Genomic DNA, 18,314 nt, shown 5'->3' with positions numbered 1-18,314 from the left:
TGCGGCCCTCCTGGGGTCTTACTTCTCTGGATTTAGCCAGAGGTGACCGACTGTCTGGCTTCTTTTTCTTCTGAGGCAGCAGCGAGTGGGATCAATGCCTGCTCTCAGCTGGGCCTCGTGAGGTACCGTGTGGGTGCCGAGCACCCCGGGATGAGTCTTTTCTCGGTGCCAAGCTTAACGATGGGATCGGGGCACTCCACATCGAGGAGGCTGTGTTAGGAACTGGCTCCCCTGAGCCCGGTGGAGAGCTGCCTCCATGAGGATCAGTTAGCCACTGTTTCCTTTCTTTAAGAGTTCTAGGGCGGAACTCATGGCAGATCTTACAGTGATCTTTTTGGTGACCCTCCACTAGGCACCATAAGCACGAGGAGTGTGGATCGCTCATCAGCATGCGCTTCACACAGGCCACACAGGTTTTAAACCCTGAGGACCGCAGCATACCACGGTTCCAGGGAGTCAAAATGGGAGGGACCCCCAACAACTCTAATTACTAATTACACTAATTACTAATGACTAAGGTAAACTATATACAAAGAACTGTAGAATATGCTCTCTAAGCAAGGGCTATGGGAAGTTCCAGCCAACTGTCACTGGCAGTAAGAAGGAACTGAAGGAGTGGTGGGTCAGCAGGCAGGACTCCAGCATGACGGATGCTGCTAGGGGAAAAATCTTCTGGCCACCGTGCACGTGCGCACACACACACCTGATTGGAATGGACATGAACAAGCACTCGAAGAAGAACTTACTGTTTCCATCAAGGTTTCAGACTCCAAAAGAACACTACATTTTTACATATTCCTTTTTTTTTAATTCTTTTAATTGGGAAAATTAACAGTAAAGGTTGTTTTGCTAAATATATTACTAAAGTATTCCACACACAATCAGAATAAAAGCACTCCAAATATAAAACCTTGGGGACAATTCTGCTCTCAGTTATATAAGTTTAAGTACAGTAAATCCTCTCACTCTCACAAAGTTATATCCACAGGAGGTTTTTTTTTTCTGAAATAAACACTGAAAAATAGGACCCTATATTTTGTCTAACTGGGTCATGTTTTTTCATAGTTGGGGGCAAAGGGACAAAATCTGCTCTTAGTTGCAGTTGTGTGATTCCGGAAAAAAGTCTTGATGTCAGTGGAAAAACTCTGTATTTGAACTTGCGTAACTAAGCTCAGATAGATAGATAGATAGATAGATAGATAATCAACGAAAGTTTTCCTTGAGTGAGGATAGCACGGATAGCCTCTTACTGCAGAAATAAATATTACTTCTATTCCATTATTGAGATTTTAGTGACAAATATTTGGGAACATTTCAGAGCAGTGGTTCTCACAATAATTATACCTCTGTGCCTTGCACCTATTTACTAGAAAACATTATTGTAGAGGGAGCTGGTATGGATCCCTATATTTAGGTTGCCTAATTCTAATATAAAATACTTTGTGTGATCTGAGAAACTCTGACACCTTCATTTTTTTGGATTAGCCCTGAAAATTCAACGGGGGGAAAATCCTTGGACTAGGTATGCACCTTTTCTTTCCCCCATGAAATTATTTCAGGTTTTGTTGAGATATACACTGTGATTAGATATTAAACCCTACAATTATTTTATACAGATAGAAACCAAAATCCTTTTTGTGTATAAACCGAAGTGTTTGTTATCTCCAAATTTAGGGCTTTGTATCTGTGATATTAAAATGTTCTCTATAATTAGATTAAATCTTAGTGGTTTACCAAAAGTTGGAATATATGAAATCAGTAAAGGAGTTTGTGTAATCCCTGGCTCTGACCCTTCACAGAGCGGGGCTAGTAGTAATGGACAAGTAATTTTTGCTATGTGTTTTGTGACAGGTGCCATAATAAAGCTGAACTTGATGTTTAGGTCAATAAGACTCATTTGTTGTCACAGACAGCTCACTTGCAGATGTCTTTAGCTTACTGATAAGTAAGATGAGATATCTGGGCTAGAACTCAGATCAATTGTGGGAAAGGAATTTTTTGTCCTGAACAGTATATACAAAAAGGGGGTTTTGAAGTTAGGAGTGCATCGAGGTACAGTCACTTCCCCAGTCTTCAGATATGTAGAGTAATGTATAAAAACTTATTTTCTGTATTCTGTGGGAAGCGGCACAGGCCAAGGGACGTGCTGGCTGCCCTTCCTACAGCCCCCATTGGCCTGGAGCGGTGTACCGCGGCCAGTGGGAGCCGCAATCGGCCGAACCTGTGGACGCGGCAGGTAAACAAACCAGTGTGGCGTGCCAGGGGCTTTCCCTGAAGAAGCGGCGGACCAGCTTTGAGAACCACTGTACTAGATGACCTCCTGAGGTCCCTTCCAACCCTGATAGTCTATGATTCTAAGATCTGGAGACAATCCCCTCATGTAGTGGTCTATGACCAAAGTTTCCAACATTTCCTCTGGGTTGCATGCCTCAGGTCGTAACCATTTTCGTGCGAGGTGCATGAAGTCGAACAATTGGGACCTCGGAGGCTTGCCCTCCTGGTACCTCTACTCATGATATCTCTGGGCCTGTACTGCAGTCGTTACGCCCGATCGCGCCAGGATCTCTGCTTTCAGCTAGGGTAGTCAACGGCAGCTTCAGCGGGCATGTCATGATAGGATTTGTGAGTTTCTCCACATACGAAGGGAGCAAAGATGCTGGCCCACTGGTCCTGGGGCCATGCCTCTTGCAAGGCAGTCCTCTCAATGGAGAGGAGATATGCCTCTATGTCGTCATCGGCTGTCATCTTCGATATACAACCGGCAGCCCTCCATACTCACAACCCTTTAGACCCTTGTTTTTTGGCGGTGAGGGCTTTCAACTGGTCTACCACCTCCTACAAGAGGGCTCGATCCTGCGTGGCCTGCCCTATCAATAATATGTTAATCTTCTGTTGTAGCCGCATGGATTCTTGTTGCGCCATCACCTGGATTGGGTGGCTTCCTGCTGCGCTGCAGTGGCTTGTATCATTGCTTTTATTATATCTTCCATCATGGTGAGGACACCCAAACCCAGTGCACATTTTTTTAAAAAAACTCTCCCCTTCTTCCATGGCGCGGTGAATGATAAATCAACTAATCCCACTGCTAACACCAGTTGTGACAAAGTTCTGAGCCTGTATTGGTGGGTCCTGCACTTCTGGGCGGATTCAGTGGCCTCAGAAACTCGATAAGGCCCCAATGTGACCTCCCTTTTCTCAGTGCAGTGGCAAGAATCACAGCCTGTTGAGTTACTGTCATCACTGGCCAGTATGACAGATGGGAAAGGGGAATACCCCACAGTCTCTGGTGCTCCATAGAGCTCAGTGAGCACAGTCTGGCCTCCTGCCTGGACCGAGTCTTGCTTCCCCTCTCAAGAGGCTCTCTGTAGAGTATGGGGGTGGTGGGGTGAACCCGGGCCCGCCCTCTACTTCGGGTTCCAGCCCAGGGACCCTAATGGTAGCAGCTGTTGGCGGCTTTCTCTTCACCACTGATGCTGCTTTGATTCCCCGTGGTCCCCTTCTCCTAGCTTCACCCTTACCCCAGGATTCAGCAATGCTTCCTCTCCTCCAGCTCCTTTCACCTGGGCTCTCTCGAGAGAACTGGAAAGGAGAGGTTTTAAGTAGTATGAGTGGGATCTTAATTGGTTCCAGCTGTCTCCCTTAGCCTAACGGCCTTAACTGACCCTTAGCCAGTTAATTGGTGTTAGGTGCCAGCAATAGCCTAATGACCGTAACTGGCTAATTGGCATCAGGTGTCTTGATTGGCCTGGAGTAGCCTTTGTTTGGCTATCCAGGAAAAAGGGACCTGCTCATTCTGAGGCTGATACACCTGCCTTCTACTACTCTCTTATCTCCTTCTGGTCTGAGTTGTCACACTAGCAATAGTCCAAACCAACCTCCTTTTCCACCGCAAAGATGAGCAAAACTCATCAGCCAGAACAGTTGCTGTACACAATTTGAAAACTCACAAAAGTTGACCTCAGGGCTGCTAAGAACATTTAGAAAATAATGGAGATACACAGGTGAATTGTCACAGTCTTCTCAGTCAAAAGAAACAGTGATAAAAGAAAAAGAAATATTAAAAAATCTGCTTTGTTCACAGAAAAACAAGGTGGCATTTTCCACCCAAAAGGTGGCTGTTTCACAAAGTCATCAGCATTTGAAAATAGGACCCATTTTCTACCATACTGTATATTGGTCTCTCCTGTGCTGGCTGTGATCTGAAATAGGAGTACTATGTTGTGGTCTACTTCATTAACTAAGAAGACGTTCTTCTTACCTATTTGAGTTCTCAGATCACCATGTTCTGAAAGAGAGACATGAAAATGGTCAGGAAAGGCTAATTCATGCATGAGTTTTCTGGTTCCTCAAAGACCTTCTTGCCCGGGCCTTTCTAAGGGTTCCATCCAATTGCCAGTGAAGTAAATAGGAGCCATTACCCAATCACCTCAATCTTTCCAAAGACTCTGCAGTATCACAGAACACATAGAGAACCACCCCTCCCACACACACACACACTGAAGATTCCCAACATAAACTGGAATTCCCCCAGCTCCTTTAATATTATTGAAATGGGGATGTTGTTCTATAGTAGCCATATTAATCCCATGTTTTAGTGATGCTGACAAATCTGTTTTGAGTGTGTGTGTTTGTCTGTGTGAATACTAAGCCCCTTTCTACAATTACCAGCAAAATAACATAAAATGCTTTGAAAACTAGCAACTCAGATTAACATTTTTTAATTCATTTGGGACTGACCTTGTTAAAAAAAAACCCCACACATATTTACATTTCCTCTTTTTCTGTCACAATTCTCTTTAACTGGGGCCTGAAATAACCAAGTACTATTTCATCTCTTTTCTATCAATGTTGCTGAGTGAGAGTGAACCCTATATGATGTGGGAGATGGCATGTAGAAAATCTTACCTGCTTCTGAAGGTTTTGCTTTTTCTAAAAATGGAAAGTAAACAGAAAACATTTCTCAATCATTAACTTGATTTTCCTTCTTTTGCCAGAGCTGCACAATGGCATGCTTGTGAAAACACACACACACACAGAGCCAAATCACAGTCCCATTGATTTCCATGCCAAGCTCTTCTTGACTTCAGTAATAGCAGGGTCTGGTCCATACTCTACTGATTGAAAGAATCCCCACAAATCTCATTCTTCAGCTGAAAATATAAACTCGTTTCTCTGATTTAGCCTTCCTGCTCTCACAGAACAGTGACACCAAATCAAACACTAACAGTAAGCACATTCTAACTTTGGGGTTGGAGGAAAGAGAGAGAGAAAGAGAATTTATTGTGGTGAATTTTAGAAATTGTAAAGTACCCAGAAACCCTAGTGGTGAGAACAGACTAAACATTGAGATAGAGAGAGAGAGAGAAACTAGATTAAGCAAATATAGATATTAGCATTTTATTAATAGTAAAAGTATGCAACTATAACATCCTGCTTGATTTATGAGGTATGTCTCTGTGATCCTTGAACATTCAACAATCACAAGGACTTTATGGGGAGCATGAGTTTGCAGTAATTCCAGACTCTGATGAAAAAACTTCTCAGTAACATCCTGCTTAGTTGAGGAAATAGGTGAGGTGAAGCCCTGGTTCCATTGAAATCAATGGAAACACTCACAATGGGACCAGAATTTCATATATAGTGTACTAAATTAATTAAAATAGGTTAGCTAACATGTTTTAAAACACAGCAGTTTATCTAGCATAGACAAAATTTATCACCTTTAAAAATACCTTAGCGTTGACCACGACCAGCTACTAAATTTTATCACTCAATCTATTTTCTGAGTCTAAACATGAACATTTGAAATGTGATTCCTGAGAGAAGGAGGAAAAGAAAGTTCATACACAAGACCTTAACCTTAACGTTACAATTAGTAGCTCATAGCCAAAAAGTAGGATTTTCTAAAACACCCAAATCATTGAAAAGCACAGACTTTCAAGAGGACTTATGCTGCTAAATCACTCAGACTGTGTCAAAATCCCACCATCACTGAATAAGAAGATGGGGGCAAAGCGACTTGTTCTCTCTGCTCATTATCACAACCATAACTTTAATGGCAATATATGCACAAATGTTTGAGAAAGAAGTACCTGTATTTTATGTTTCAAAGTTATTTTCCATATAAGGCAGCCATAGCTTGTTCTACCCCATGCTTATTTTCACAGTTAGAATGAAGATAATACCAGAATCAAAGTCTCCACACTTTAGGTATTTGATCTGATTGCACTTTAGGTAATTGATCTGATTGCATTCCTAAGAAAAATTGAAATAGTTAGCTTTTTTTTTTTTTTTAAACTGGGGGAATTAATTGTACACAGTCCTCATGGTCATTGATTGATGCAGTTAGGAAAAAGGTGGAGGTGGGGTGCGGGGGAGCTCCAAGTATTCATTTCATTCTCAGAGTCCCATTCCGGTAAAGTACAAAAATCAGGAGACAAAAATTAGAGTGCATACCAATTTTTTTCTGGAGTTGCTCTGCAAGAAAAGAACAATTTTTTCAGTTACTAACTGTGGTAACATTGTGAGAGATATGGCAATTTTCTCCCTTATACTTAGGAGATTTTAATGTATTAAATTTATTAATCCTGTTGGGCAAGGGGTTTTATGTAATTCCATGAGAGAGGGTAACCACAACCAGGGGCAGCGAGTTACATAGGCCCGTGGTGCCAAGACTCCAGCAATATTCAGGGCCAGGGGCCCAGCTCCACCAATATTTGGAGCCGGGTCTCTCCCCTGGACCTGCCTGGAGCGTCCCCCCGCCTCCGTGTGCCGCCCCCCCGCATGTCTCCCCCGGGCCCTGGAGTGTCCCTGCCTGATTAAAAGCAGACGGCTGCCCTGCCTCTCCATGCTGCTGTCCTTTGCCTGCGCTGCTGCCTAAGGCTACCTACAGCAAAAGAGCAGGCTGAGGCAGCTGGCTGCTGCTGCACCGGAGGAGGTGCACAATGATTGACAGCCCTCCCAGCACCCACCAGGAAGAGAGGCTGGAAGAGGCCTCTGGACCTTACTCACCTGAGCAGCTGCTGGGGCTTGAGTGTCTGACCCTGTGATCCTGCCCCTCCCAACCCGCAGCACCCCCACGCCCCCAGTGAGGCTATGGTGTGGGGCAGCAGGCTGCAGCAGGGAGGAAGCCACATGTGATGGCAGCCCCCTCCGCCTCCAGCACCCACCCACCACAGGGGAGGTGAGGGGGCTTCCTGGACCTGAGCAGCTGAGGCTTGGGTGAGTGTTGTGACACCCTGCACCCCTCACCCCGCCCACAGTCACTGCTTCTGCCCCATGCTGGGCAAGGGGCAGCCCCATCCCCGACCCCCAATGAGGCTACGGTGAGGGGCAGCAGCAGTGGGGGAGAGGGTTGGGGGGAGTCCTCCTCTCTGGCCCTAGCCCCGGGGCAGAATGTCTGCACCCCAAGCTCCTCATCCCTGGCCCTGCCCCACCCCAGAGCCTGTGCCTCCAAGCCAGAGCCCTCACCCCCTGCACCCCAACCCTGAGCCCCAGCCCTGAGCCCCCTCCTGCACCCCTGCCCCAGCCCAGACCCCTCACCCAAACTCCCTCCCAGAACCTACCCCCTGCACCCAAACGCCTTCCCAGAGTCCCCCCTGTGCCCCAGCCTGGAGTCCGCACCCCACACCCAAATGCCATCCCAGAGTCCGACACCTCCCCGCTCCCAAACCCAGACTTCCTCCCAGACTCTTAGGTAGGCGTTGACTGACAATTTGGACCCGTTCTGGGCACCACCAAAAATTATACAAACCTGCTGCCCCTGACTACAACCCGGCAGGAACTAAGAACAGTGTGTGTGTGTGTGTGTGTGTGTGTGTGTGTGGGCGGGGGGGGGGGGTGTTATTAAGCAAATTCACACCCCGAGAGAGGCCTCACATCCAGGGGAGGCTCCCATATGCTAGTTTAAACTGGATTCTACAGAGGCCAACAGACATAGAAAGGACCTTTTTAATAATAGCTGGAGTTTAAACTGACTCAGGACCTTTTCTTTGATCCAGCAAATGGACAGGACTTTCTGTCAAGGGGAGAGTTGGAAGCACCGACACCAACCAGAGTTGGGGTTATAGTGTTTTAAAACATGTTCATTAAAATGGGTTAGCTAACACATTTTAAAACACAGCTTTTTATCTAGCACAGACAGGATTTTACACCTTGAAAAATCCATTAGCATTGGCCAGGACGAGCTACTAAATTTTATTATCCAAGTGACATGCATATTAGAAATCTGATTCCTGAGAGAAGGAGGAAAGGAAACTTCATACACAGCCCAGTATCTCCCTTAAGGTTACAATTTCCACGGGCTTGAGAGACAGCCCTGGTTCAGTCTGTATTCCCTCTTGTACATAAAAGGGATTTCAAAAGAATTGGAACTTTCCAAATGGAAGAAGCAATGTTAGTGTGACTGCTATAGCCAATGGGCAAGACAATGATTGAGGAGACCTGGGTTCCCACATCTGGCAAAAATTCCCATATCTCCTTGGGACAGCAACCAAAGCTTCCTGTTCTTCACTTTCCCCACGTGTAGAAGTGAGACAGTAATACTCAGGGCCTCACAATTTGGTAGGTTGTTTCATTCATTAATATTGAGAGAATGTTTTGAGCTCCTCCGGTGGAGGCTGGTTGTGATTGGAGGAAATCCCTCCTTGGGAACAGGTAAGAGAATCAGTCCCTGCCCAGAGAAACTGCCAGAGCCTAAAGGGAGGGCAGCCTTGATGGGGCTTCTTAGGAAGCAGAAGCAGATTATTGAAGGCATGTAGACACCTCAAAGTGCAGATAAGCAGCTAGCTGGATGTTTTAAAGTGTCTTGGCACCTCACTCCGACTGAAATCCAGAAGAAATGACCGATGTCACTTATCCCATCTCGTCCCCATTTGGACAGTCTAAAACTAATGTATACACAAGTCTGGTACGTAGCACTGCCATAGGCTGGGGCCAATAGTATCCCAGAGGCAAGGAGGAGGATTTTCAAAAACACTCACTTGAGTGAGAAACAGAGACTTTCCAGGGGGACTTGTGGTCCTACATCACTCAGGCTGTTGAAAACTCCCACCGATATTGAATAAAACGGTTTAAGGCAGAGCGCCTTGTGAGCCTCTCTCCTCATTATGACCCACATGATTGTAATAAGAATATATGCACAAATACAGATGTACCTGTATTTTATGTTTCAAGGTAATTTTCCATATAAGGCAACTATGGCTTGTTTTACCCTATGATTATTTTTACAATTAGAATGAAGATAATGGCGGGAATCAGAGTCTCCAGCTCTCTGGTATCCAGCATTACAGCTCAAATCAGTCAGGGAACTGATCTTTGTGCATTTCTAAGATACACTGAAATTGTCATCAGCTGGTCTGCTTGGGGAAAGAATTAAACTCAATCCTCATGGCCATTGGTGCGGTTAGGAAAGAGATGGAGGTGAGGAGAGGGAGTCATCCAGGCACGTATTCAGGTGCACTATAAGGTGGGTAGAAAGCTGGCTAGATTGTCGGGCTCAACGGGTAGTGATCAATGGCTCCATGTCTAGTTGGCAGCCGGTGTCAAGTGGAGTGCCCCAGGGGTCAGTCCTGGGGCCGGTTTTGTTCAATATCTTCATAAATGATCTGGAGGATGGTGTGGATTGCACTCTCAGCAAATTTGCGGATGATACTAAACTGGGAGGAGTGGTAGATACCCTGGAGGGGAGGGATAGGATACAGAAGGACCTAGACAAATTGGAGGATTGGGCCAAAAGAAATCTGATGAGGTTCAATAAGGATAAGTGCAGGGTCCTACACTTAGGACAGAAGAATCCAATGCACCGCTACAGACTAGGGACCGAATGGCTAGGCAGCAGTTCTGCGGAAAAGGACCTAGGGGTGACAGTGGACGAGAAGCTGGATATGAGTCAGCAGTGTGCCCTTGTTGCCAAGAAGGCCAATGGCATTTTGGGATGTATAAGTAGGGTCATAGCGAGCAGATCGATGGACGTGATCGTTCCCCTCTATTCGACACTGGTGAGGCCTCATCTGGAGTACTGTGTCCAGTTTTGGGCCCCACACTACAAGAAGGATGTGGATAAATTGGAGAGAGTCCAGCGAAGGGCAACAAAAATGATTAGGGGTCTAGAGCACATGACTTATGAGGAGAGGCTGAGGGAGCTGGGATTGTTTAGTCTGCAGAAGAGAAGAATGAGGGGGGATTTGATAGCTGCTTTCAACTAGCTGAAAGGGGGTTCCAAAGAGGATGGCTCTAGACTGTTCTCAGTGGTAGCAGATGACAGAACAAGGAGTAATGGTCTCAAGTTGCAGTGGGGGAGGTTTAGATTGGATATTAGGAAAAACTTTTTCACTAAGAGGGTGGTGAAACACTGGAATGCGTTACCTAGGGAGGTGGTAGAATCTCCTTCCTTAGAGGTTTTTAAGGTCAGGCTTGACAAAGCCCTGGCTGGGATGATTTAACTGGGAATTGGTCCTGCTTCGAGCAGGGGGTTGGACTAGATGACCTTCTGGGGTCCCTTCCAACCCTGATATTCTATGATTCTATGATTCTATGATTCAGAGCATTCTTATGGTAAGGAACAACATTCATATGACAAATTAAAAAAAGGAAGCACATACCAATTGCTTTCTCCAGTTGCTCTACAAGAGAAGAACAAAATTTCAATTACTATGGTAACATTTATCACCTTGAAGTCAAGCAGCAGCTTCTTCTGGAGCCCAAACCCAGAATCTTTGGCCAGATCCTCCTTATTGTATCATTGTTGGCAGATTAATTTTCAGAACTTTCTCCTTTTCTATTGTGACAATTTGGGTATTAAAATTACTTTCTTTCCCCCTCCTCATCATTACCCGAACGAGAATAACAGCAGTCTAAGATTACATACTGTGACAAAGTTCCAAGCCTGTATTGGTGGGTCCCACGCTTCTGGGTGGAATAATTGGCCTCAGAAACTCGATAAGGCCCCAATGTAACTTCCCTTTCTCAATGTAGTGGCAAGAGTCACAGCCTATTGAGTTACTTTCATCACCAGCCAGTATGGAAGATGGGAAGGTGGAATACCCCATGTTAGGATATAGATATTCAGGCCTGTCTGTAAAGGCCTATACTCTAAGAATTTAGGTGTGTTCTTATCACTTAGCTAGTTCTAGAGGTATAAAAGAAAGAATCAAAATCACTGTCTGCCAGTGTAAGGTCCTTCTCTTACTGTGACAGTCTGAGGCCCGGTGCTTAGGCTAAGATCTTTGGCTAAGCAGCAGAGGCAGCCATAAGCTGGGAAGCGACCGGTCACATTCTCACATTCCAAACCAGTCACATTGAAATCAGGTGCTATTGGGCTGTTAGGAATACAATCCTGTCCTGATAATGCCTATCGCTTCCAGAGAAAGGGAAGTGCCTAGAAGATGTAAAAGGAAACTTAGTTTGATAGCATCCTGTCTGGCAAGAACTCACTTATCAATAGCTGGGATGTGAAATCCTCATTTCTGTGTTTGTTCTATCACTGTAGCCCCATTTCCCTGTTGTTTGTCTGTATAATCTCTGTCTGGTTCTGTGATTGTTTCTGTCTGCTGTATAATTAATTTTGCTGGGTGTAAACTACTTAAGGTGGTGGGATATAATTGGTTACATAATCATGTTACAATATGTTAGAATTGGTTAGTTAAATTTCAGGAAAATGATTGGTTAAGGTATAGCTAAGCAGAACTCAAGTTTTACTATATAGTCTGCAGTCAATCAGGAAGTGAGGGGGTGGGTGTGGGAGATGGGAACAGGGAATGGGGGTGGGGAAATTGGAATCATGTTTTGCTAAGGGCAGGAGTGGGAACAGGGACACAGGTGTAAGGCTCTGTGGTGTTAGAGCTGGGAAGGGGGACACTAAGGAAGGAAACTGGAATCATGCTTGCTGGAAGTTCACCCCAATAAATATTGAATTGTTTGCACCTTTGGACTTCAGGTATTGTTGCTCTCTGTTCATGCGAGAAGGACCAGGGAAGTAAGTGGGTGAATTAATAAGCCCCCTAACACCCCACAGTCTCTGTTGCTCTGTCGAGCTCAGTGGGTGCAGTTCGGCCTCCTGCTGATATACCTGCCTTCCACTCTGGCTTATGGCTGTCCTGCTGGCTGGTTGCCCTGCTGGCTGCTGCTGCTGTGGGGAAGACCCTGCTAGTGTGACCCTCAGAAGGGAGTGCGAGGCCCCACTTTTCCCATCATTTTTGGGGCCTCCCCTGACTGGATTGCTGCTGCCCTTCCTGCTGCTGCTGGAGAGCCTGTTACTGCTGCTGGAGCTGAGGAGGGAGTGGAGGAGGCCTTGCTTTATGGAGGGGGTTTGTAACATCCTTGCTTCTGTGGTGGTAGGTGCCGAGTGGCGTGAAGCACTTCCCCTGGTCTGTCTGCTCCCCCACTGCCACCACCACCCCCTCCACCTTCCCAATTACCATCTGGCTCTGTTCTCCACTCCCCAGCCTAGCAGTTTGCTCTGTCCTTTTTCACATCTTGGGACAGTAGCAGCAGCGAGCAGGCACTTGTTTTTTGGGCACCCCTGGGTGCACGTTTCCTCTTTACTCCCTTGGAATTGCCCTCCCTCCCCTGCTGCATTTGGCTGGTGGGCTCCCTTTTCCCCTGCTTCGCCCTCTGACCTGTCCTTGCAGCTCTTTGCCCCCTTTCCCTTGGCTGCCTGCCCCCCAACCGCCCCGTTCTAGCCACCCTGTTTGCTCCATTTTGCCCTGCCCTGTTTTTTGAGGGGCTTCTTTCTTTGTTGGCCTGAGGTTAGTTTGTTTGCCCCGCTCTTGTCCCATGGTGCAGGCATTGATGCCAGCCCCATTTCCCTTTTTTCGGTTTGGTTGCTCTTGAGCACACCCTGTTTTTTGCTCCTTGCCTGTGGCATACTTGTCCTCCCCACCCTTCATTCCAGTCCCTTGCTGTCCCACGCCCCCCCCCACCCCCGGTTTGCCCTCTTTGTCTGTGTGCCCACATTCCATTTTCGGCACTTGAGATTCCCTTCCCCTCTTTGGTTCTTCCCTTCACTGGTGCACACTCCTCCATGATGTTTTAGTTTTCCCTTCCTTTCCTTAGTGCAGCCAGGGGAGCCAGTTTTTTCATCCTGTGCCAGAAGTTGTGTTCTTTGTTTTCCTATGTCCCTTTCTGTTGGCGCCCTCCTGCCCTGCTTTCAGCCTAGCAGAGGGGTGTGGTAGCCTTTTCCCCCTTCCCCCCGTTCCCTTTGTTTCCAGCTCTAAGTGGCTGTCCCTCACCCTCCCTTCCTGTGGTGGGTGATTCGGAGGGTGGGACTTCCCTGGATGCCCCTGCAGTTTCCCTTTAGTCTCCCTTCCACCCTTCCCTTGTGATGGCTACCTTGACCGCCGCTGCCGGATTGACTGCCATCGCTGCCACTGAGGCACTGGTGGCAGCGGGCACGGATAGGGACTCCCGAGACTCTGCTGCTGCTGCTGCTGCAACCTCTGCCACCCCCGCTTCTGAGACTGCTCCCTTGGCCGGTGGGAAGGGCCGGGGGATGAAAAAAGGCAAAGGCCCCTCCCGGAAGGCGAAAACTCCCGTGGTGGCGGTTCCTTCTCCTGCTGCGGCCTCGCTGACAGCCGTGGCTCCCTCTCTTCCCCGACTCATTCTTCCCTCCACCAGCCCTGGAGGTGCTGCTCCTTCGGCCCCCAGGGCGTATGCCCAGGTAGCTGCGACCTCTCCGCTTGCTGTCTTGCAGTCTGCTCTGGCCGCCTCCCGGAATACCATTCCCGGTGGCCAGGGCCCCTTTCCCATCCTCACCAGGGAGCACGGGGTGCGTTGCCTCCTGGTATCAGCCTCTCCCCATGTGGAAACCAGTGTGCAGGCGATAGTGCGGGTGGTGGGGTCCACAGCCATCGTGGCAGCCTCTAAGAAGTTTGGGAAGGTTGTGTTCTTCCTGGCATCGGAGGCCGCTGCCCAGGAGGTGGTGGAGAGGGGCTTGGTGGTGGGGGGCGTTCATGTCCCCCTTGAGCCTTTGGAGGATCTGGGCGTATGGGTGGTGTTCTCCTCTGTTCCTCCCTTCCTCCCCAATGCTGCCCTTTTGCCATTCCTCTCCACCCTGGGGAAGCCCCTGTCCGTCCTCAGCCCCCTTCCATTGGGCTGCAAGGATCCCACTCTCCGCCATGTTTTATCGTTCTGCCGGCAGGTGCAGATTCAAGTACCGCCAGCGGCACGTGACGGGGAGATTCTGGAGGGCTCTTTTCTGGTGCCCCATCAAGGGGCCCAATACCGGGTTTACTATTCTTCGGGGAAGGCCCAGTGCTTTCTCTGCCGGGTGGCTGGGCACGTCCAGAGGGACTGCCCCCTGGCCCAGCTTGGAGGAGAATCTGGGACCCCCATTACCTGGAAGGGCATTGACCCTTTCATCACCAGCGACCCTGATTGCCCAGTCCTTGGGGTCGCCCCTCCTCCATCTGTGACCGTTGTCAACTCCTCTCAGGTCCCAGGGGAGGCCCCCCGGTGTGCCCAGATGAGCAAGCGGGCACCGCTGTTGTGATGGGTAGTAGACCAGGGCCTGCGGAGGAGAGGGTGGCAGGGCCGGTGGTGGGAACTGAGTGGAGCTTGCCCCGGGGGGAGTCTGTCCCTTTCCCTGCTGCCCTGACCATGTCTTCCCTTACCCTCCTGTCATCACCCTCACTCCCTGGCTCTGACCCGGCTGGCCAGCCCCGCTCTACGGGGAGCTGGGAGCTCGTGCGAGGGAGGCACCATAAGCAGGGGGCACGGGCCCAGCACCCCCTCCTCATTAGTGAGGGGGAAGGGACCCCCTGTAAAACTATGAAGGGGGTTGCTGGTGCTGGGTTTTCCATTGTCTCCCTTGCTGATGTTCACCACTTGGAGTCGGCCGAGGTCGTTGCAGCCACGGCGGTGGGTAGTACCACCTCTCTCATGGAGTTCCTTCCTGAAGGGGTCTTGCAAGGTGTCCCCCCTGCCCTTTTGCCATCTGTGCCCCCTGTAGGCACCAAGGTGGCTACTGCCCCTGCTGCTGTTGAAGGGGACCCCTTGGAGGCGGGTGGGGACTTTGCCTCAATTTTTGATGAGATCGAGGCCCCAGGCCGGGGTGGCTACCCTGTTCTCCCCTGACCTACAGCCTGATGTGCTGGGGACAGCCAAGGTCATGCCAGGTCACCTGCTGTACCTCCGGGCCTGGGTGGAGGGGCTGACATTGAATTTAGTCAACGTCTATGCCCCAACATCGGGCCTGGAGCGGGTGCGTCTGCCTTCCTCGTCTCTCTAGATCCTCACGAGTGTCTAGTCCTGGGAGGGGATTTTAACGCTACCCTTGAGGCACGACCACAACCCGGATGATGACTCCACCTTTACGTATGTCCGGGTGGAGGTAGATTGGTCGTGCCACTCCTGGTTGGATCGCATTTACTTATCTCGTCACCATCTTTCACAGGTCCACTCCTCCAGTGTCCGGCCAGCCCTGTTCTCAGACCACCATCTGGTGGTCATGAAGGCCTCTCTTACTCCAGAGGGTCAGGCCTATTGGCACTTTAATAATAGCTTGCTGGAGGATGTGGGCTTCGTGGCATCCTTCTGGGAGTTCTGGCTGGCCTGGCGCAGGCAGAGGCAGGCCTTTCCCTCGGTGCAATGGTGGTAGGGATGTGGGGAAGGTTCAAGCCTGGCTCTTCTGTCATAGCTACACCTGGGGCGCCAGCCAGCTGAGGGATGTGGTGATAGAGCAGTTGGAATGGGAGGTCTTAGAGTTGGAGAGGCATCTGGCCGCCAGCCCCAGGGATCCATCCCTCTGCAGAGCGTGCTGGGAGAAGCGGGAGGAGCTCTGGGCCTTTGATGATCTCCGGGCCTGGGGTGCCTTTGTTTGATTTCGCATGCATCTTCTGTGGGATATGGCTCACAGCTCTCGCTTCTTCTACACCCTGGAGAAAAAGAGGGGTGCAAAAAAGCACATCCTCTTCCTTTTGGCAGAGGACGGCACCCCCCTCACGGATCTGGTGGAGTTGCGTGAGAGGGCCAGGGCCTTCTACGCTGGCCTTTTCTTCCCGGATCCGACCAAAGCTGATGCCGGTGGGGTGCTTTGGGACGAACCCTCGGTGGTCAGCGCGGGCAACTGGTACCGGCTAGAGCTGCCTCTCACTCTGGCCGAGTTCTCGGAAGCCCTCTCATGCCCACTAATAAGTCGCCAGGCGTGGACGGGCTGACCGTGGAGTTCTACCGTGTGTTCTGGGACTTCCTCAGTCTGGACCTTGGCATCATCTGCGCTGAGTCCTTGGGGAGCGGGGTCCTCCCTCTGTCATGCAGGCGAGCAGTGCTCACCTTGCTTCCGAAGAAGGGGGACCTCTGTGACCTTAGGAATTGGTGTCCCTTCTCGCTCCTCAGCTCGGGCTATAAGGTCGTGGCGAAGGCCATCTCGCTACAACTGGGGTCCGTGCTGGCAGACGTGGTCCATCATGACCAAACCTACACCATCCTGGGCCATATCATCTTCGCCAATCTTTATTTGGTCCAGGATCTCCTTGAGCTTGGGTGTAGGGATGGTCTGTTGTTCGCCCTCCTTTTCCTGAATCAGGAGAAGGCGTTCTACCGGATGGACCACAGGTATCTCCTGGGCACTCTGCAGGCATTCGGCTTTGGGACCTGTTTTGTGGGTTTTCTCCAGGTGCTGTACGCTTCCACAGAGTGCTTGGTGAGGCTCGACTGGACCCTGACTGCACCTGTCAGCTTTGGGCAAGGAGTGTGTCAAGGCTGTCCGCTGTCAGGCCACTTGTATACTCTGGCCATTGAGCCCTTCCTCCGTCTCCTCCGGAAGAGGTTGACGGGGATGGTGCTCCATGAGCTGGGGATGCAGATGGTCCTGTCAGCGTACACCGATGACTTGCTCCTCATGGTCCAGGACCCAGGCGACCTGGTGTGGGTGGAGGCCTGCCAAGCTGTGTACTCGGTGGCCTCCTCCACCCAGGTTAACTGGGTCAAGAGCTCTGGCCTGATGGTCAGGGCTGGGTGGCAAGCAAGCTCCATCCCACCTGCGCTTCTGGCCATTCGGTGGGGTGCGGGTCCACTGTTCAATCTTGGTGTTTATCTTTCTGCCAGCATCCTTCTCCACCGGAGAACTGGCACCATTTGGAGGGGAGGGTGGTTGAGTTGGACAGGACTGCTCCAGTGCCTCTCCTTTCGGGGGAGGGCACTGGTGCTTAATCAGCTAGTCCTGTCCATGCTCTGGCACCGGCTCAACACCCTGTGCCCGGCCCAGGGGTTCCTGGCCCAGCTCCAGAAGTTAGTTCTGGAGTTCTTTTGGCCAGGATTGCACTGGGTCTCTGCGAAGGTTTTGCATCTTCCTCTAGAGGAGGGAGGACAGGGCCTGACATGCTTGCGCATGCAGGTCCATGTCTTTTGCCTCCTGGGCCTGCAGAGACTCCTTTATGGTGCAGGTACTCGGTGTGGAGTACATTGGCTCATGCCTTTCTCTGCCGCTTCCAAGGGCTCTGATATGACTGGCAACTCTTTTATCTCTTCCTGAGAGGTCTTCCGCAAGACCTCTCCAAGCTGCCGGTCTTCTACCAGGACCGCCTCTGGACCTGGAAGATGGTTTCGGCAACCAGGTCTGTGGCGGCCACCGGGGGGGCAGATCTCCTCACGGAGCCCCTTTTGCACAATTCCCATCTTCGTGTGCAGGTGGCGGATTCCCCCTTGGTGCGCCAGAGGTTGGTCCTGGCAGAAGCTACCAGGATCAGAGACCTCCTGGAATATGGCCGGGGGGATAGGGTGGATCCCTCTGTGCTCGGCAGGCTCATGGGACTCTCCGCCCTTGGCATCCCCTGGCGCGTTCTTCGGGAGGTGGAGGCAGCCTTATTGCCCACTTCTTGGCTTTTTCTCGAGCGGGTCCTGCAAGAGGGTATTCCCCGCCTGCCCCTTACCCTGGGCCCTCCAGATCTCTTCATCGGGCCCCTGCCCCGTGAGCCTTCAAGACCCCCACCCCTTTATATCCTGAGCTGGCTGCGTGATTTGCAGCCGGTTCGTTTCCGAACCGCGCCATGGGACCATCTCTACACGTTTGTGCTCCACACTCTTTATTTCCCCACCCTCACGTCCCACCCCGATACTAAGTGGCAGCTGCAGAGGGTGGAGGACCCCAGTGGGCCAGCCTGTATTCCACCCTAGTTCCACGGCCCACCGGGGACATTAGTTGGTGTCTCCTTCATGGAGCCATGAGCACAGGCGTGTACCTCTTCCCGACGCTTGCCCTTTTTGCGGTGTGAGGGAGACCCTGGTGCATGTCTATCTGCACTGCGCCAGGTTGCAGCCCCTCTTCCGGCTCCTCCAGAACCTCTTGTTGAGGTTCTGGCTGCACTTTTCCCCACACC

General features: G+C 50.1%; 1 protein-coding gene across 1 annotated transcript in view; it reads right to left on the bottom strand.

Annotated features, from left to right (window-relative positions):
* LOC141976806 (uncharacterized) overlaps window positions 1–18,314 on the bottom strand; it is a 117,920-nt gene that overhangs the window by 18,758 nt on the left and 80,848 nt on the right. The window contains exons 11-14 of the mRNA XM_074937970.1: window positions 10,602–10,622; window positions 6,457–6,477; window positions 4,906–4,929; window positions 4,259–4,285 (exon numbers count right to left, since the gene is read on the bottom strand). Coding sequence (XP_074794071.1) covers window positions 4,259–4,285; window positions 4,906–4,929; window positions 6,457–6,477; window positions 10,602–10,622 — 93 coding nt within the window. The remainder of the gene's footprint in view (window positions 1–4,258; window positions 4,286–4,905; window positions 4,930–6,456; window positions 6,478–10,601; window positions 10,623–18,314) is intronic.

Source organism: Natator depressus, chromosome 23 (genome assembly GCF_965152275.1).
Source record: "Natator depressus isolate rNatDep1 chromosome 23, rNatDep2.hap1, whole genome shotgun sequence".
Lineage (NCBI taxonomy): Eukaryota > Metazoa > Chordata > Testudines > Cheloniidae > Natator > Natator depressus.
The sequence above is the reverse complement of the archived record's forward strand: the minus strand, read 5'-3'. Positions and strand labels throughout refer to the sequence as shown.